This window comes from Neodiprion fabricii, chromosome 2, assembly GCF_021155785.1.
Source record: "Neodiprion fabricii isolate iyNeoFabr1 chromosome 2, iyNeoFabr1.1, whole genome shotgun sequence".
Classification (NCBI taxonomy): domain Eukaryota; kingdom Metazoa; phylum Arthropoda; class Insecta; order Hymenoptera; family Diprionidae; genus Neodiprion; species Neodiprion fabricii.
This window is the reverse complement of record NC_060240.1, coordinates 30,474,390-30,495,731: the sequence shown is the minus strand read 5'-3', so window position 1 is coordinate 30,495,731 and position 21,342 is coordinate 30,474,390. Positions and strand designations below refer to the sequence as shown.

The 21,342-nt window shown below is 39.5% G+C and overlaps 1 protein-coding gene across 1 annotated transcript; it reads right to left on the bottom strand.

The window, feature by feature from the left end:
- Positions 1-4,223: 4,223 nt before the first annotated feature.
- Positions 4,224-12,813, bottom strand: LOC124175169. The gene is made up of 4 exons (XM_046555147.1): positions 12,666-12,813; positions 12,323-12,461; positions 5,526-5,705; positions 4,224-5,219 (listed from the first exon to the last, which is right to left on the bottom strand). Exons 2-4 carry the CDS (start codon positions 12,459-12,461, stop codon positions 4,837-4,839), a joined length of 702 nt encoding a protein of 233 aa, XP_046411103.1. The 5' UTR covers positions 12,666-12,813; the 3' UTR covers positions 4,224-4,836.
- Between the last annotated feature and the right edge of the window lie 8,529 nt (positions 12,814-21,342).

Genomic DNA, 21,342 nt, shown 5'->3' with positions numbered 1-21,342 from the left:
TAGCATGACGTACAACTATGAATAAAAATCACCCTTGCGTGCTTTGCAGGTATTTTTGGCTTTTCATTCCTACTCTCATAAAATGAATATCGTATAAAAATATCAAATTTTGTTGGAATGATGCATACTTTATCAAGGATGGTGGCGAATTCTTTTTTGTAATGTGTTTTTAGCAAAGCATAACTTGTGATTACCATATTCTTCTTGGTCAAGCTCGGTTTTTCGGTTGATAATGTTTGTCCATAGCAAACTGTCATAGATAGCACATATTTTGTAATGTGTTTTCCATCTGATTTTTCCATCAGGAAACAAGCCAAGGTAGTCATACCATTAAATTATTACCATTAAGTTCTGCACAGGATCAATCAGATATTATTTGATCATAGCGAAATTAATAAAAAGATTCCAGTGTGCTTCAAAAAATATTATTTAGTTAAAATTGGTCATTTTACCTTGTAGCTGCATATCATCATCATCTTTACTATCATTATCTATGTCTACAATCTGTAAAATTTATGTAATAAGGGGAATCGTAATTAACGGTTAGCCTAAACCCATATCATCAGCTGAAATTAAAATATTTAACAAGTATTCTGCATTGTATTATTCCTTTTTGATAGTTTAAAGAAATCCTGGCAAAGTTGAAATCTTCAAATCTCAAGGCTCACATACATCATTTGGAAAACTTTATTCATCGTGTTAGTTAATATTTTAAGGAGTAACGTTTTCTTCGATAATTTAATGTAAGCATGGGCAACTCGTCAAATCAATATTTACCTAGGTGTCCGCCTCTCGGTTTTTGCTGCTCCCTCCAAAGAAGCCAGGAAAGTGCTTTTATTTTGGTGCGGTTATAGGCAAACTTCTAGAGCAGTTGGATCTGCAGCTACTTCACTCGCATTTAGAGAATTACATAATGATTTTTGCAAATCTCTGATATTGTCTGTCGTGAAAGCTTTTTTTTTCTGCACTTGTTAGAGCTTTTTGGCAATGCTTTTCGACAGCGAGCGGCAGGAGCGAAAATTTGTGGGGATTGGGTCCGCTTGTTTTTTTTTTGTCTAAGAGATGCGAAGGGTGCGGAAATGTTTTCTAGATCATCTTTAAGTTGACAGTGACGGTAGTGTACAATCTGTGCTTCATTCGTATTAACGTTTGAGGTCACCACCATCCGAAACATCAATAAAAAAACGTCCGTCAACAATAAATAAATAAAACACCAATTCTTCACAGTTCATACTTTTACAGCTAATTATTCAAAACAGAAATTTTAGAATTGAGTCATTTGAAGAAATCAGAAATACTAATTTATTTATATATACTTGTTTGAATTACTAATAATATAAACCTTCGACCTTATCTTTTTTTCAACAAGAGACAGAGCAGTGTTAACATTCTCCGAAGTAGAATTGATTGTTAAACAGCTGCTGGAACTCAATTAAGCAACTTTTTTTAAAAAAAGTGGATTCTCGTCGCGAATCGCATTTCTCGATTTGAGTAAATTCTAATCGAGGAAAATTCAAAGCATTCGTGAACAAACGATATGTCCTTAAAAAGTCGCCGATGCGAAGCATTGGTCCTTATTAAAAAAAAAAATATTATTTTATTAATGCCATTGTAACGATGCCACATTTATACGATTATGTGAAAATACAAATTGAAGTTCTATTTCTACAATCTATAACGTTAATGCGACTATAGAATTCATGGCACGTAATGTTAAAAGGAATATTGAGCTTTCAACCTGTACTAAAGAATTTGAACGTGTTCCTAAAAAATCTTGTATTACACAAGGTATAATCGAGTCCACACAAACTCAGCAGAAACTTTACAAAAAATCTTCAAAGCATTCTAATAATACTGTTCTAAAAGAAAAATATAGAACATTCTGAAATAAATTCAAAGCTATAATAACTACAGCTACGAATACTTTTGAGGAAGGCAAAGTTAAATCTTTTCAAAATATTATCAAGAAAATCTGGGAATGTGTGAATAATAAACTATAATAGGCAAAAGTGAAAAAGACAAGGTGAATATTATTGACAAAATCTCTGATACTAACGGAGATACTACTGTGGATAAAAATGTGTTTGTTGATATTTTTAATGAATATTTTTTAATCGTGTACTCGTCAATGTATTATTTTCTCTTATTAGTATTATTGAACCTCTGCAGAATACGTGTATATTGTTACGTGCATTGTGACGCGGTATTTTACACTTCGTACTCCACTGTAGCCAATATTCCAAAGAAACGCCTAGCTAATTTTAAGTGAGGTTTATTTATTAAGCTAATATTTATCTATTTTCTAATTTTGTATCCCACTATGAGAACTATCCACAAGAACATCTCTTCGAAGAATCGTATATCATATCGCAGAGGTCACGGACCTGGTCAACAACTTCATACGGGCAGTCACAAAGGGCAGAATACCGCCAACCCGACTCCCGATGGATGCCTACCGAAATTGTCAACAGGGTCATACCATTGCATGCGTAGTGCAGGACGCAGATCTTAAATTGTTTGGACTTCGGCCAGGAAGCCAACCACCGAAATGTCGCTATCGCCACTCGGATGCGCGTCGCAATTGGTGGACCACGTCAGCCTGGCGGACTTTGTCTGAACATCCGCGATATGCAACGAGGATCATTCTCTTCAGTTATCATCGTTTTATCTACAAGGTCTTCACATGCATCGGCGTCGCAATACCGTGAGGGGTGAACCCCCTCCCCCTCACACATATCGCTCCATGGATCGATATTTCAATATATTACTACGAATGTGGAAAAAACGAGCGAAGGTCGACTTTGCCGCCCGCCTTACCCGTTGACCCGGCTCACGTGACTTGCTGACCCAATTACCCTAATGCAAGGAACAACGCGAATCACTTATCAACAGCACGCCGAAAATCGACCGGGATTCTCAGGATCGTCGTTCGATTCAGTACACTAAACGTTCAGCCCACCTATAAGTCTGCAGACGTGCTTCCATTCGGTAATTCTACACTAATTTTTCGCTATTGGTACTTTTTTTCTTCCATCAGTTCAGTTCTTTCTCTCCTCTTCTGTTCTCTTCTGTTTTATCTGTTATCTCATTCCTGTTTTTACATCTTCACTACAGTTTCGTAAGTGAGATTTTTCTTTTCGTCTACTTCGTGAAGCCACGAAGTTACTTGTGTTACATGTTTTCCTTGCAGTTTGCTCCCGTAAGCATGTGCCGCGTGTGCGATCTTATATCGCTGCGTGGTATATAACACGTCGTTTTTTGACTTTGGAGTATTGCGCCGTACCAAACAACACCTTTCTTACCATTTTTTCTGGACTGAGTTGTATTTCTTGCTTTCTGTATCATTTCTAATATCTTCTGCTTTGATGATACTATTCTGTCGCTATATTATATTGCTTTCGCTTGGATTGTCAACATTTATTCTAAGGATCTTAGATTGTGCATTGCATGCTAGCCTATCTTTAACTGATTATTGTAAATCTTGCTGATTGTTGCTCCGAATAATAATATCGAGAACACACACCTCTATCTCTCGCTCGTCACACGCTACCTGTCTCGTTAATTTGTTATATCTCACTTTTACTTTTTTCCCTGGCTGTATTTGAATTTCTTGAGTTGTCCAACGGCATCTAAACTTCTCTAATTGTTTGACTGTAATTAATCTTCTGAATTTTGTTAATATACTGGATATTGTTACCGATTTACCTTTTTTCTTGTACTTTATCCATTGGATACGACCCTTCCCATGTACCGTTATCTTTTCTAAACTGAGTTAGTTCTGCAAAACTGTCGTAGAATCTGATCTTGCCTTTTCTCTGCTTTTCTTTTCCCTAATTATCTAACCGGGATTCCCGCCCTCGAAATTATCTTGAATATCGTACCTAGGAAATTCTGCGTTACAGTATATATTTACTTAATAACCGGATTAATGCATAATAATAATAATAAAATGGTAAGACGATACTGTGATACTCAGATTGAGTAAAATATATTTTCCGTGTTTACGTTTGAAAAGAAAGAAGGATATATATATATATATATATATATATATAGATACGTGATCATCTTTTACGTGAATTTTGATTTTTTCTGAATATCTGTAAACTCTTAACGCATACGTACCTACGTTACGTATCTAGATTTTGGAGAAAATGAAGAAGCGTTAGATTGAATGGGAATATGGGCTCGAACTAGGTAAAGAATGGAAACTCAAATGCACTGGGAACGATTATGGATACGTCTATTGTAGTCTATTTGATGTAGAAATTATAAAGTAAGAGACGCACGCGCAGACAAAAATTCGTCGTAATAAATATATAGAATAATATTATGATCAAATAGTCATGAAGAAATTATGCAGTTACGTATAGGTATGTATAACTTACGTGTCATCGAATTTAGTCACACGATGAGGACATTTAATTAAAACTGGCTACACAGGTAACAAGGTAAACTGCAGTTAGCGGCTGCAGGTGAATTAATCGCCAATCGTTTATCGTTTACACTGGTCGTATGAAAAAAATGAAAATAAAATAGAATGAATTATATATTGTCATGACGATTCGCTTATAATCACGTGTTAATATTATTATGTGAACGTGAAAAGTGATAGTGTACAACTATGGTATTCCGATCAGTGAATCACCTCTTCCTTCCGTAGAATGTCAAACACGTGACCGAATAGTAGATTGACGTGAAATTCACCACACGGTGACGAAAGTAAGAATAAATTTAGCGCATATTCACGTGAACAATATTCGTGGCCGTAACGACAACAAGAGTCACTGATTCGTTACCGTTGTATCAAATTTTGCGACAATACAATTCATCTTAAAATTACAAACGGATTCCACGGTTGGTGCTGCCGACGTAGTTCAAAAGTTCTTCCGAATCTTCGCAGATGAAGGGTTTCTCGTGGTAGCAGGCAACGTCGTGCCACGCTATTCCGTCGTTGTAAACGTTGTTGAGAACCGAGAGGCAAGACTCGTTGGTACCGTTTATGTCAAACTCAGCGTTGTCGGGCTGACGGACTTTCTTGTGACCGGTCTGTGACCAAGGATTGTAGCCCCAACCAATTGGCGTTTGGTTCGTGGGCGATATCTTTTCGCGATTAGCCGACCAGAACCATCCGTTCAGAGCTTTCGGCTCGAGGTCACGACGGTTTTCGCATCCCTTGAAGTCGCAGAGACGACCCGAAGTCCAGATGTACGGCACGTTGTCTGTTGAAAAACGATAAAAATCATTAAACTTCCGACATCCAATTTCACGGAAATACGAAACATTTCATACTTCGGCTTCGCGCCGTGTCTGCTTTTTGATCTGTTAGTTTCCTTTTAAGTTTTTTTTTTTTTTGCGTTTATTTTTACTGCGAAAGTCAACAAGTCGCGACATCGTGCAGACAAGAGGAGGAAGGGAAATCGTTATAAGGAACCAAGTGGCCGGGAGAGTTGAAGACGTTTTCATTTGAAGTTTCACTTGAATTCGACGGAAGGAGAAAGCTTTGGAGTGACGCCCTCGAAACTTACTCTGCTGTATAAGTCGGAAGACAAGATTGTTCTCTTCCTGAGTTTCCATAGACACCAAATCCATGCAGTATTCTCGGCAGATGTTCCTAGCGTCTAACCAATCGACTTTCTGATTCGAATGGGCTGGCACGTGTCCGCTGAAGAAGTAATTATGCCCTCTGTATTGGAATTCCTTTGGTCCTATAAGAATGAATTTTAATGACCTCAATTAGCGCATAGATAACCACTGGAATCGAGTGACTAGTGCGGTCATTATCTCTCGGAATTCACCTGTGTTATATTCTAATAAAAGCCGGTCTGAGATTGCGCCTAAGGGAAATCTCACAGCAAAGAATAATTGATCGGAAAAGCGATATAATTCGAATACGTGTACTCCTGGTAAAGTCTGGAGAAGGACTGTATTTACAGTAATACTAGTTGACACAGCCATTGTACAAACTGTACGTACAAATGATTAAAAACTTGCTTAAAATTTGACAAATTTAGAAATTCGAGGCTCCATTTCGTACAGAGATATTAGAAGCATTTCTAAAACAGACTGTTCTTTCAATCGAACAAACAAGCGTGGGTTACTTCACGTTATATAAATTGGGTTTTTTCGGAATAGTTGCACATAACGTTGACAGGACAGGTAATAATTACATTAAAACACGGTACGACTGGATTGATACAAATAGCCAAGGTTCGAGTAGAATTTGCGATAGTCCGCGGATTCTATTCAGCAATGAAAATGTCATTCGCACTGTTAACTAGCAGTGATCCATTGTATATCCATATCCTACAAGCCTTGCTTGGCTTCGCCGTAAGCCCGAAAAAGATCCAGGAGATTAGAATCAGAGATCGGAATGCGAGACGTTCGACGGACTTACGAAGACAGGAATTTGTGTACCTGTAATGTTTACGAATAAATACAGTGGGTTGAGCAATGCCTGTACACCATTTTCTATTGTCCCATTTCTCTCTTCCATTCCAATTTTGATATATATATAATAAGAAGTGTGCATGCGATCTACACAACCAATACGAGTTACCCCGTAGAGCGGTGAAATTAGTTATTCGTATTACGCGAACCAGCCGCCGCGATACCTTGCATAAAATGTATGAAACACATGCGTATTGCAGTAGACAAAAGTCCCATTATACACACGGGAGAGAAATGATTCGTAAAAAAATGTCCCCATCCATACAGCTGTGAATGTCCTAATAGATATCATAAGGAGGTCAAGTACTACCAGTCAAGTATTAACGAGTTTTCTTTTACTGCTGCGTCAAGGTCAATAACCTTTCAAAGAACATCTATACACGTATCGCATGGGCTAGTATCAGGCAACGTTTATTATACGGAAAGAGAGATGTGTACTGAATACACGTATAACTGTGTTGTATGTGTGAGAATTATGATAAAAATTTAAGAGGAGAATTAAAAATTTCTGTAAGCGTAATTTTTTGTTTCACTTTTTTCCGTTCGATTACTATATCGCTATTTATAGCATATCCATACTTTCTACAGAAGAAAAACCTTTTTTGACGAAAAAAAAAGAAAGAAAAAAATGGTGGCACTCACAGTCTGTTTTAATTCTCCTGCGCGCGTGGTCGAATTTATTTTTTTAATTCCTTGAAACGTCTTCGAGTGCAAATTGTGCATGATATTAGTCTGAGTCGGTAACGTAACAAATATCAGTCATATTTCCACGAGTATTTAGCTATTCTTAATATTCCCTTGAGCGAGTGACACAGAAATGCATTTGAAAAAGATTCAACGCCTCGCCTCGTACGGAGAGTCGTGCAGCCAGAAATAAGTGGAGACAAGAGAAGACTGAAAATTGTGCGACCGCAGGGTTTGTCCGTGACCCGGGTCGTAATCACTAATCTAGGATTGCGGTACAAGGTATAACAGACGTGTATACGCATTAATATTCCGCGCATTGGAACCGCCGTTATTACAACCATCCAGCCCCATTATTTCGAGACAGAGAAATCTTTTCCCCAACTATCACAATTATCTTGAGTTCAGGTTTCTGGAAAACTTTCTAACCGACAGCTAATAGAAATGGTTTTAATTTTAGTCATTTCTTTCGACATTCAAACGTGTTATTTCTTTGTATTTTTGTTTCTCTTGCTCAATTCTTCGATTCTCTACACGATATTGAATTCACTTTGAAAAATCAGACGGAGTATGAAACAATGATTTTATGAAACACGCGCAAAAAGACACAATCTTCATCTGTACGTCGGGGATTTTAAATCGCGGTGACAACGATTATTCTAATGTTCGTGTGGTTTGAAACAATGCCCGTGACTTCGCATAATGCGTGTATAATAACGTATACGTGAATGCTTCTTGGGAAAACTAGGCTAACTATGAGAGAGATCAGCTATTCGAAACAACCTGAGAATAATGACAAGGTTTCTGCAGCCGCCTTTGTGTTGCATGAGATCAAAGAAGTAGGTATAATGAGCAAGTATAATCAGATACTGCGCAGGTGTACGAACGTACACCGACGAGTGTGTGCAATCACCGCGTGTAATTCATGCGAATACGTTTCTCCTATCGGCGTTCTCGTGTTCATTAATTAAATGTCCTCGAAAATTTGCCATCAGCCGTCCATCGTCGGGAAAAGATATTTAAAACGATTCCTTACGTCCAACTCGAATGCTTTTAGCTTGGACATTGCGAAAGGATGAGAATTCAATTCATTTTTCAGTTTTCATATTACGGGTAGGTAGGACGCATGTAGGTAGATGTTCGTTGTTCAGCCATGCATGTGTAACGGTGCTAATGATATAATTTGAAATTCAATTCAAGTATCCTTCATCGTATATTTCGCATTATTCACTCGATTTGTTCCTATTCAAATATTCTCCGAATTTATGCAATACAACTCCCTATAATTCAGTCAATTTATTCCGTTATGAAAGGTTATAAATTCGACGGTAATCCCGAAGACACGATTTGCTTGTAAGATGATATCGCGAAAAAATTTTCAAGTGGGTGGAAAGAAATTTTTTCAGGTTTAACAGGCGAGTAACAATTGACAAGTATAAAAATAAACCTACACGTTTGCAAAATCTTCTTTTTGTTTCCGCGCAAATATGAAATTTCAAGCTTTCGAAATAAGTCGACGACGTCGGACCTAAAATCTGTGTCACGACGACACCGAAAGAATTGATAGACTACGCATATCTGGTATACCTATACCTACGTATACCGCATATCGAGTCTGTGTGTAATTTGTTGACGGCGTTATGTAAGCAGCTGTTATTTCGGTAGCAATCGAAGGCAAATCGATATAGGTAAAGGCGTACGTAGATCTGTATCCCCTTCACGAACCATCGGGCATTATACAGAGACACCTTTGCGACCATCGAAATTCTCGACGCTGGACGCGACGCGACGCGACGCTCGGCGCCGCGCCCCGGCCTGATATCGTATTTATGTACCTGCACTCGCGTCTCGCAGGTTGCGTATTACAGTATGTACGATAGTTCGTTACATTCCGTAGTCTCTTATACATTCCGCGTACAAGTGACCCACCTCAAGACTTTCACGCTGAGGACGCGATATATGTATACGTATTTTAATACACAATATAATGCAACGCGCTCTCTCAAAATTCCTCTGCATCCAATACTTGTCTGTATAAAGTTACTTATACAGGTATAGCTGACCGCACTCACGGCTGTCAAAGTCAGCTGATGTCTAAAGGGTGTTTCATGTGTTATACATGCCTATGTGTGTGTGTGTGTGTGTGTGTGTGTGTGTGTGTGTGTGTATATTTATGTACTCTTGCTTCAAAGATCGTTGTAAATAATGAAATGTGGAAGGAAACGGCGTGCTACGGTTGAGGATTATTTTGACTTTGACATTTTTACGGTCAACCGATCCTGCAAATATTACTGCAGAGGTACATCGCTAATCGCTTGAATTGCAAATGTTTGCACTCGCGTACCTGCGCGATTAAGACGTTGCGTAGTTTTAGATGAAAAGATGTCGAGGATATGGTAAATCAGCGGTAAATCATCGGGGCTCGTTTGAAAAACAGAGAGTATATAATGTTTGACGGACTAAAATGTGCAGTGGTAAATACCGATCTTAGAGAACGGCGTCCCCGCTCGCTCCGAAGCTAGCGGTTACGTCTTGACCCTTTGATCCTTCGTCTTTCTTCGCTTGTGCTACACGGTCATTATATACTTGTACAATACCAATTACAATGTAAAAATATAAAATTGAGCAACCGACTCCAGCCGTTACATACACATGCATCTAAAACGCGGGAGAGGAGGGCGAAAAATTATAAAATTATTGTACGTAACTTTCGTAACAGCGTGAGGATTTTAATTAGTCAGATCGAACGGTGCAGATTACATACTCCGAATAGCGATTTGCATTACGATGCTTGTAACGAGTTACCGGCCGACGAGTTATTTCTCTGCGTCCGGTTACATATGTGTTTTGATACGAATTACCGGCGCCTGTGTATGTACGTGAAATTTGCAAACTGGATATCCAAAACTGAAATTGCGGTTTTACACACGGGTATATGTTGTATTATTATTCAATCAGGTCTCGTAAGGTATTCCCCCCGGGGCAATTATTTTTGCAGCTCTAACGCCGAGGCTCGATGGGGGATTGCATCTGAACGCGGATAGAAAGTACACCCAAACGTGATACGGAGCAAAAAGTAAGAACAGCAGCTCGCTGCAAGACTCCGCGATCCGTCAGCTTGTACAGGAAATTGGGCTTACATGTATCACCTGGATCTTCGTCCTTTCGTCTAACGCCGATCGCCTCGTTAGTGACAGTTGGAGAATATAATCTGTGCAACGAGATAAGAATGAGAGGAAAAAGGAGAACTCGTGCGGATTGATTTTGCCCTAGGACTCGAGTTGCCGCGGGACGCGACCTCGTTCATCGGGTTTTGCGATGAATTGCAACACCCGCGATTCGCAGATGCGCTTCGGCTCAGCGAGATGAATCGGTAATGTGCTAGTTCTCCTTACTACCGAACCCGTATGAGTTAGAATCGATAGTCGGACGAATGATTCGTCGTTGAGGCCGCATCGTGTATTTAGTTTGCACTCAAGTGCAGCGTGATATCGTGTGCTTTGCCGCACGATCGTTGCATATTGCGCAAGAACGTGTTGCGATATTGTTATGAAATGCAGCTTCTCTCGAATGCACTTCTTCTCACGACACGACTATACCGATAGGCATTTCGCGGATGAATTTATTATATGCGCGTTTTGTTTCGGTGCAAATAGCAAACTGCACGGTTCAACGATTGCGGCTTGATTTTTTACGCCAAGATTCGTCGCGCTGCTGCTGCTGCTGCTGTGGCATATCGATGTCGAAAGAGCCTCGTGATCTACCGCGAGGGATAAAAGCTGGCAATATGTGAATAAGTACGTGCGGAATTGGGGAGACGTATTATTGATGATGGGAATGGAACGACTCCCTACAAATCTGGGGCACGTGATTATATTATACCTTGATTAGTGACATTTTTACATTTTAAATATCGCTTGGAATTAGAAATTTAGTTTAATACAGACGGAGTCCACCTATCTAAATCCTGCTTATGAAATTCCGGACACGAAATTTATGTATCGAAGAATTATACAAATTGGACCATCAGCTCATTTATATTTCTTGCTAAATACGTATTTCCAAACATACGATTCGAACTTTCCTCCCGCCGTGTTCCAAATTTCCCTTGTCCTATACACAAGCCCGTTGTAAGCAGGTATGAAAGATTAATTTCATTGTCACAATGTTCGGCAATAATAATTCCAAGTAATATTAATCTTTTTTTTTTCGCGCCGAGTATCTAGCGAGCCGTCAGGGGTGACATTTTAGAAAGTGAAAGAATTTATTCGCGATGTAATGTAATGTAGTACTTCAATCAGCTACAATAACATTTTTTATAGACGCTACATATTTTTGCGATACGTTATTACGACACGTGCTTAACGCCCGTTTCGCGAACGCATTACAATCACAATAAAAATTATAATATAATAATAGTAATAATAATAACAACAACAGCAGAAGTTCGTTGCCGTTGGCGTTTTGAAAAAGGGTTATTACTTATAGTAAGCGAGAGAAAAAAAAAATTACATCTGAAGAAATCGTGCAGTGCGCCGTTTTATACGTTGTTAAAACATGTACGTGGGATAGAGAAATTTTGTGCTTTTTTCGATTCAACCTAATCAAACGCAAACGATAAAAAATGAATAAGCGAATTTCGTATTGAATTATTTTATTAGTGTCAGGGCATCGTATATGAGATACTTGAAACTTTCTTTTGACAATATCTGTAGACATACATCTCGCGTATGTATCATGAATTTGTGTTTACACACACGTTTACATTACACGCGTGTGTGAAGATATGGTATATGCAAAGAACACTTGACGCTGTTCGCACTTAATTGTAGAATACGCCAGATGTGTGTGTTATTCGACTAACGACGCGGCTGCACTTTCACGAATTCCATTTTTGAAAGCCTTGCCATTTGATGAAAATTCAAACATCGCGCGGATTGTACGTCTGATCGTCGAGCGGTGCTGATCACTCGTGTCAACGATTTTCGAACATCTTCAATCGTAAGTAAAATTTATCTCTCCACCACTAAATGCTTACGACCGTAACTTTTATTGCCGTTAAAATTATAATCTACCGGCAAGGTACCTTTGAAATTGATTTATGATCGCACAACGACAAGCTCTTCGGCACGATCGCTCGCGCATTTACCCTTTAATTCTCGTATACATTGGCTGATAATGATTTACTTACGATTCGCGCATTTTTGTGCAACGGGTAGAGACAGAAATCTGCCGGGACGATTGCTGTGAGGTCGAGCCTCGCTGATCGCGGGATCTGCGGCAACCAGGGCCGCAAGGATCACCACTAGGCCGACGGGTGCCAGGATCATCTGAAATAAAAAGGTGAAAAATGTGGTCCAAGGATCAGTCGACGCTGCGATTGTTGTTCCAAGTCGAACCGAGCGTTGGTTGAAAAATGGTAATAATTATACTTCAACTACGACCGTGCAAGCGACGTACGTAAAACGGGGAGTTTAACGCCGGGTAACGAAAGCGGCTGGTGAAAGTTATCGAGTCAAAATACTTGAGGTTACCTTGTTCAAGGGATGGGTAAGCAACTGATTCCTCAACGAGAACTGCACCGTCAATGTGTATCGTACTGTATATATAACTGTTAGATTATGAAGAGACTGCCGGCCGAGCAACGGGTTATATAGAAAAAGTTACCCTCTCCAATCACCGCTCATCTCCCACCGCGGACAGTGGGATAGTTCCGAACTCGAGAACCCGAGGATTGCGTCCCACCTTCCGTCGACGAACATCGTGCGGCCTTTTCTCCCCCTCGAATGCAATGCGACGGGATGCGACTTGCGGCGACCTTAAGACGAGGCCCCGATCGCCGTATCTACACCCGGACTCTGATTCGCGGCCGCGGAATCTCGATCATCGGTTTATCGTTACACCTTATCGCAGCGTTCCCATTCCGAAGAGAATTCCGATTATTCCGTAACGAGCCTGACGTCGCTGGGTTCTAATCGTAGGAACGGAGATGCCCCGGCCTCGAAGGAAAATAACCCGAGCGATGCCCCAATTCCAGACTCTATCCTCAATCCTCGCAGCGAGAGAGACGAGGCGATAGGAACGAACATTCCTTTAAAAAAACGGGCTCAGCCCTGTCGTGATTACCGGTTGGTAACAACGCGCAAGGCGCTTTCCCTCGGACGCGAGCCGTTAATCCAAATTAAACCTTCTTCTTGTCGTTAATAGATATTTCCTCTGCCGTACAGGCGCGCATCAAATGGACTCGAGCCGAAGGAAAGCGGCGGTAATGATGCGACTATTTTTACGATCGCACGGCCCTGTGCCGAGGTAAATACAGATCTCGTAGTTTGGAGATCGAAGATCTTTAATGTTGTCGAATTCTGTATCTACTCACACTGGGAAGCGAATTGATTTATTCTCTTCCCGTGCGTTCAAGATCTTTGAATAACAAGGGCCAGCTCGAGCCAAGTATCCGGACGAACGAGGAAAAATTTCGGGCTCTTCGTTATCAACTTTGTGTCTTATCGACGCGAGGCTCAAGTTTGGTATCTCGCATCCGCTGCTAAACGCAGTTCACGCGCTGCGGTCAACGCAAGGTATTATCGAAATTTGAGTTCTATCCAATATTCCGGTCCTTGTAAAATCAAGAGGAAAACTATGTACATGTGTCAACGGCAGAGCTATTTAGGACCCGCGACATCGGTCCTGTTTCAGCCATTCGAGGGCGGGCTTTTTCATCATCTGCATCCCGTTCGCCAAAACACCTAACAGTAACGTTGAAAAAGGTCGGAGAACACATAATAGTTAGAGCGTGGGTATTAAACGGTCGATAACGAATAAAGAGAAACTCGTTATACGGGTATGTATAGGTATACATATGTATGTTATAATACAAGGTAGCTGCAATTTGTTGATGTTGTGATTTATCTCGAGAGGTGCGTCCAACTCCGAGTGTGTCAACGGCGTGTATTTGGCCCAGATTTCCCGGGGAAGGCATTTATACTGGCTGAACCTGTAACATAAGCGACGAGAGACTTGATATTACGCGCATGTTTCTTACGCGATGTGTCCGATTCGCGTTTATGTTGCGTTTCTGCAGGAACGTCTACGTGCCTGTGTCCGTCTGTGAATAAGATGGTCAAGGAACTTTCGTTTTCAACTACACCTCTCGCTTCAAAGTCTACAGGTATACGACACCGACGGTGATCCGACTCGCCAGCACGCACGCAGCCTAATAGGAACACCTCTGTCCTCCAGAGGTAAAAATTACGTCAACTTGTAACGATTTTATTCGGCGGGACGGTGGCGGACGGCACTTAAAAAGTCCATCCCGCTAATTGTTTAGGTGCTACAACTTATATTTATTCTGACACGTTACCCGCGGTCCGACATCTGAGGTGAATTATAGAAATACGTGATCATCTTTAAGAATCTTGGACGTACGTATCTGTGTAATTCGCTGTAGGGATCACTGATCTGCAGATCTGATCTTAGGGTGTAAGCTAGATACTGTGTGTCACTGAAAATTTTCCAATTCTTAAAGCGTATTGTATGGGAAACTGTACTGTAGAGGTAATTGAATAGTACGAGCGTGCAGAATGCATCAGATATGCAGAATTTTTCGTTCAACCTTGATCTTATCGAGAAAACGCCACGGAAAGAAACAAAATGTAGAGTTTATGTTATTATATTACGGATGTAAGATTTCCATTACATTTTTTTCTGTTTGGATTTCCAAATTAAGATCCAAGTTTGCAGTCCATGTTTTTGAAGTATAAAACCGGTTACGATAATTTTGATCCGGTTGAAAATTTTACAACTGCATCTACGCGTCATTTCTTGCCCGAGCTTTGACTAACAAATATGTTAGTGACTTGCTTCGCCTGCGGATACCGTTTGTTAATAATTGAAAAAAAAACAAGTTTACAGTATGGAAATTCAGAGTGCAAGTAATCTGCTTTCGATTACATTATATGTACGAGTCTATAATAATATTTAATATGTTATACCTTATAACATTTAGGTACGTACACAGGCCGGTAAATAATATCAAATAAAAACCGCAAGATGTATAATGTATGGATAAGGTAAATTTGATCATAACCGCGAGATTAACGAAACGATGCGGTTATTATTGCTATTGCCTTTTTTGGATATTTAATTTCTTGTAATATCTACTCCGAAGTTGGTGACATCAATTCACTCCGCGCAGCTGCGGGTGGAGAAAAAAGATGTTGAAAAATTTCAAGAAGAAATTATTCCAATTTAAACTCCACCCGCCTTTGGTTCAGGCACAAGGCTTGGTATGTTTTTACAGGCATAATACGCGCGGATAATCGATGTGTACATTTTTACGCGTAAGTTGAACGCACACGTCGATATGTACCGTGCAATTGATACGTTTGCGCGCCTGTAAAATTTCGGTGATAAAACTTCCATCGGCGAAAATTTTTCGGTTATAAGAAAGCATTGTAAACGATCATCATGGAACGTCGATCGGTATGCGGGTGACACGAACCTGCATCGAGACCCTCGATATTTTGCCTCGTTATATAGCGATGTTTCCTGACAGTTATATCCTGCGGATATACGTCCTATGGACGTAGGATCGGTTTGATTCGCGTGTAGAATTTTGCTTCGCGAAGGCGTCATATTATAATAGCGTAGATATAATCACCTCTAAGGCACTTTTGTAACCTTGAGGATGCGCTAACTCAACTTTCACCATTCAGACTAACCAGTATGCGTGATTTAAACCGTACAGCTAGTCGGGTATAGTATGTCCAATGTCAACCACCCGCCTATCCATCCGTTAGCTCTACGGTTTTACATTTTCGATTTTGCAAATTTCTCAAACTTATAACAACGCACAGCGTTTCGTCTTTTCCGTATCAACGCAACAGAACACAACAGCTGGAATTTTTTAAGTGGTTGACGATCTGAATTTATTCGAAAGATTCACTATTGAATTCACTGCAATCGTATATAGGTATAGTGCCTACGAATATGGGCAATCAACTTTTTGAAAATTTCGAATTATCATAATCTCTTCTGTTCAATAATATGAATCTTGAATCGTAGATGAAATTTGAAACGAATGTATCGTTATGATTGTTAGCCTAAAGTTTGATTAAAAAAAAAAAAAAAAAGCTACAATGACTTTTACCGCAATAACCTTATCGCGGTGGATTGCGAATAACATTTTTGCTACATACTGACATTTCTCGCACTTGCGCAAAGACGGCGAGAAAGAAATATTTCTCATATTACAGTTTCGAATATCTGTGTGGATGATTCTCGACAAAATTTGCAATCGATCTCGGAACACCCATGGATGTATAATGAAATTACTATCGCAGAGGACAAAGTGTTAGGTATATAATAGTATACATGTATATACGTGTGGTGTTGTTAGATGAGCAAAAGGCTGTCAGCTTAATTGCCGGTGAATTATATAGGTCTAATGTATATCGTGTTGCACGAGCGAAAGAATAATCGCCGAGAATGATAGCGCGAAGAGGAGCTGCAGAGATGCAGCTGGATTTAATTGGCTACAATGCAGAATGTTTTTTGATCTTTCACGCGATCCTAGCCTGCAGCTCGCTTGTCCCCATTTATCATCTCCGCGGGTCACTCGCATTCCTCCAATGATCGCTATCGATCTTTCGGGTACGTCTATTTATACGAACGACTTTAATATTCATTATGCTATTTTTTCGGAATGACTTTTGATCCAAGTTCTTTCAGTTTCATTATTCATTTTTGCCGGCAGGTTTGCACTGGCAGTAGAATTGAATGGGCCTCGGTCCTCGAGTGCGTGTTTCCTTCTCCATTCTTCGTTTGTACCTACAACGATCGTGATATATTAATATTTCGAAGAACGATATATCACCGCCTTTGTTTTAACGATACCTATCCATAGATAATGGATATTCATTCCACATGTTATATGTATGTACACCCGTACGATTCTATAACCCACGAGCTATACGTATACACGTATATTATTTTCTTTTTGTGCAACTAACTGTTGCGTTTGACATTATATTGCGACCGTTTCACACGGCGGTATTGCGGAGGTGGAATAATTTTTACACTCGGATAAATAGTGAATAATTCTGCGTGTACATCGTACAGAGTTACATTATTTATACGTACACGGTAACCGTATACGTATGCATGCATCACGTGAAAATTGCTCAAGAGAAGTCGCACGTTCGTTGTATGCAGTTGCGAAACGCGAATGAACGAAACTCGTAGGCAAGATCAGCTGGTAATACTCTCATACCCTGTATGCAACCTGTATTACAGGTATACACTATACGTACACGTACACGCGATAGTACTTGTAGACAATCGCGTGTGCTGTAGGGAATCTATTTATGATTTATCGCAAGAGGCGTCGCGATTTTCAACGAACTATTTCCGATCCGGATATTCTATCGAGCCATTTAAATTTATTTAATGACTTTATTATTCTGTAATCGTAGCGTGATTGCTGGTTGAAAAGAAATATGCCGACAACTCACCCAGATATTATTACCTCATCTGTTTTGACTGGACTAAATTTTTATCTTACACCTTAGACGTATCGAGTCCGTCTCATTGATCTAAATTTCGTTACTTTCAATGTATCAAATCCGTCTTACCGATTTGAATGGTCAAGGATATAGGCGGGTGCCTTCTTACCTAATTGCACTTATGCCGACCGGGCCTCGTCTAAACGCATCAGAAAATGCCTACACGTCGAATTTGATATTTCGATCAGCCTTGAGATAATGTAACAAGTCGTTATGGATACGTAGTTTCAACGGTGGGAACTAGTGCAGAATGGTGTACGTCGATGTATGTACTCGTGTTATACATATCGGCTAACTTATATAGATCGGTCTCGGTGGAGTGTTTTGCAATTTTCGGTTTTAAGGACGACGTTAAAGATTCGTTTCATTCCTGACTCCGAGCCACCTGATGATCCCAAGGCTCTCGGTGTATCATATATATTTGTATAATAAAATCTCAAATCCGGTCACGCGATGTTATGGAGTTATGGTACGTGACACATTATGTACCTGTATCACATGCGTAAATTATATACTCTGGCTGAAAAAGTCATTCGGCGATCGGGGATGAATAAATAAAATATTCAAAACTTCGGAAAAAACATTCAAGAATGCTGCGAAATTAATATCTGTAGGTATGCCGTGTTCAGTCATGGTCTGAAAATTTTATTTCTGTACGTCACGTCAGTGCACATCCGTTTGCCTCGGGTGTTTTTTCAATAACAGAGTTCCGACGCATCAAACCCGTCTTTAAGATTTTCATTCCACCTGTAAACATATTTTTTACACTCGTACTTGGTCAACGCTCGCTACCTTTATTCCGCTTCTCATCTTCTCGATCGATTTTTTTTTTCTCATTCCCTTAATGCTGAACGACCATTTTTTGTTCCTCCATTCTCCCACGTGTTATTTTTTTTTCTCTCGTACACAGGTATAAACGAGGAGGAGGGCATTACCGTGAAACTATAATTGATCTTTGAATTGAAACAGATAATTACCTCTCGCGAACACGCGCGAATCATCAGCGAAGGTCAAAACGTTTTGAGATCCGGAGGCCGGGGACCAAAGACCGAAAATGAGTGAATCCGTGCTTAAATTGTGCCCTTGAATTTGAAATGAGTTTGAGGAAAGAGTCTGCAGTGCCGTGATGAGGCGGATCGTAAAGTGACATAAAACACTTCGTGGAAACACGCGAGATTTCTATTTTTTATTTTTTTTCTTTTTACATCTTTTGGGTCATTATATGTATACGATTAGAGAAGAATTTAACACGTAAATATCTACGACTTGGAGAGAAATTCGAAGCCAATAGCGAAGCGCGATTGAAGACACGCCGGTATTCGTACAGGTGTCTTCTCACATCTGAATTTATTTCGTTATCCACTATTATAATTTTCGTACGGCAGCACAAGTTTCCTTTTGGATTCCATTCCGTTGGGTAAATATTATTATTCTATCTTCAAATACAACTAGGAAGATAATTTAAATACTGTCTAGAACACTGCTACTTAATTATTTGACAAACCACTAGAGGCTATAATTCTTGTTGACTTTGTATCTCGAAACGACAATTTTACATCAGTGAACACGGCCTGTGATTATAATGGTTTTATAATCGATAAACACGGAAGAGTTGTTCGTGAAAACGTTTGTGTACACGTATAATTAATTGCAAATGACAAATATTAAAAGACGTGACCGATGGAGCGAAAAATGTTTTTACATTCTTATCCTGAAAATACTTGAAACAGTTTACGACATATATTTCGGCAAATAAATGACCTGTGTGAAATTTACACGGCAGCACAAGTATAACGATATACTATACTTGCATTCGGTTTAACCTTTTGTGGCACAGCGTCCGATATATGAGACATCTTTTTTCAAACCGTTATTAAAAATTAACATTCAATTTTTAAGACATCGCTATTTTTTTCCGCATAGTTGGACTTCTAAGATCTCAGTATTGTTGTTTTAAGAGAGATTATAATGATTCCGCGAATATAGTAAGCGGTTTAAATAAATAAAGTGATGAAAATGCCTATTTTTATAGAATAAATGTATTTGTCGGATGGTTATGGGGGACTAGAAAAGTGAAACTCGGTAATCTTGGGTTTTTGGGGTCGTTAAAATCGAATCCGACGTCAAAATTTCAAAATCCAAAAAGAACGGATCTAGTGATATTTCGTGGCCCAAAAAACACTATCACATTTCCAGTCCGCCAAATTAGACCCATCATTTAAAATTTTGAAAATTTCTCAGATCTGACCCCACCTTTGAAATCAGCGACCTCGAGAACCCTTACGCACCAACCATCAAGGAATTTGACTGCAAGGAGAGATGCATGTTTCAAAGGGTTAAATGAAATACATCACACACGTTAATGAATTAACAAGATATATCGTGATTCGCATGTTGGTGCAATTATCGCGGCGGGAGAGGTCAGGGCTTACGAAGTGCACCTTACATCTGTGATACAAACGGTCGTTAAGCATTGTAAGTGAGAATGAGAAAAAGACCGTAATAAATACATCGTCAGCTTCGCAACCTTAGAGCTAAAATGCGTAGCGATTGGATGAGAGAAGGTCGTGCGTGCTGCAGACTAGCACGTGAGAAATTAGGAATAAAAATTCACATCATCTCTGCCAGTACGACATTGCCTGTATCGTTGCTGTGGCGTAGATAAAAATTACAACTTTTGTTTTCTTTTTCTACTCTTGTAAATAGGAATGGACTAATGCAGGTAGTCAGCGATTAGCTTCCATATGACTTCGTCTTTCTTCCTTGGAGCTGTTGAAGAGTTTATTCATCATTTTCGGCGCAATGCAATACCTACAATTATCATATGTTATAAGTTACACTGGATCGTTCGTATGAATATGGAAGATTAACATCGTTTTTTTCGTTTTTTTTTTTTCATCTTGCTTAAATATTTCGACGTTGCGCGAGACGCTCCGAGTCCTGTTTAAACTTACGAGTCGGTTGTCTTTCTCTCTCCTTTTTTGCTGCCTGAATTCCTATCGCCTAGTCATAATACAGCCCTAGAATATTCATTCAAACCAATTGTGCCATAGGCGTACGATTTACGACCGCATTTTATCGACACGATCGTATTTTTATTCTCTTTTTTCGTTTTTAAATCAGTAACCCAATACTTGCTCAGCCCACATTCTTTGCGAAAGGGTGCAGATACAAAGTGTTTATTACAGGCGCCAGAGACGTCATCTAGGCTATGTATATAACTGTTTTGAATATAAATCTGTTGATATATTTCTCAATGCATAATATAAATCGTCTCGTACTTACACACATTCATATCACTTTCAACGATTATATAAGGATACGTATACGTATACGCGAATGTGTTTCAAGTTTGAAATCAGTGTTTGTCCAAAATGTTACTGCGAAATATTTGGAGCCGCCTAGAAATCCGTGTTCCTCGATTCTGCTGGTATTCGCTTAAAAGTAATTAGGAATTCCTTCATGCTCACGCGGACAGAGTAATTTTGGTTGAAATATAACCGTCTCGACGATCTAACAGGACACAAAATGTCAAACAGAACTTTTCCAGGTAGTTGTTATAACATACTTAATTAGTTAAACGAATTCTATACAATTACCCACATTCGTTTGCGAATAACGATTTTGCATAAAGGTTTAATTTATCTAT

What these genes read in the sequence shown, in the direction of transcription:
- LOC124175169 (XM_046555147.1), bottom strand. Translation starts at nt 12,461, where the DNA reads ATGATCCTGGCACCCGTCGGCCTAGTGGTGATCCTTGCGGCCCTGGTT. An exon ending in TGCACAAAAATGCGCGAATC is followed by an intron (nt 5,706 to 12,322) that starts GTAAGTAAATCA and finishes TCATTCTTATAG; the next exon opens with GACCAAAGGAATTCCAATAC. An exon ending in CTTCCGACTTATACAGCAGA is followed by an intron (nt 5,220 to 5,525) that starts GTAAGTTTCGAG and finishes GTTTTTCAACAG; the next exon opens with ACAACGTGCCGTACATCTGG.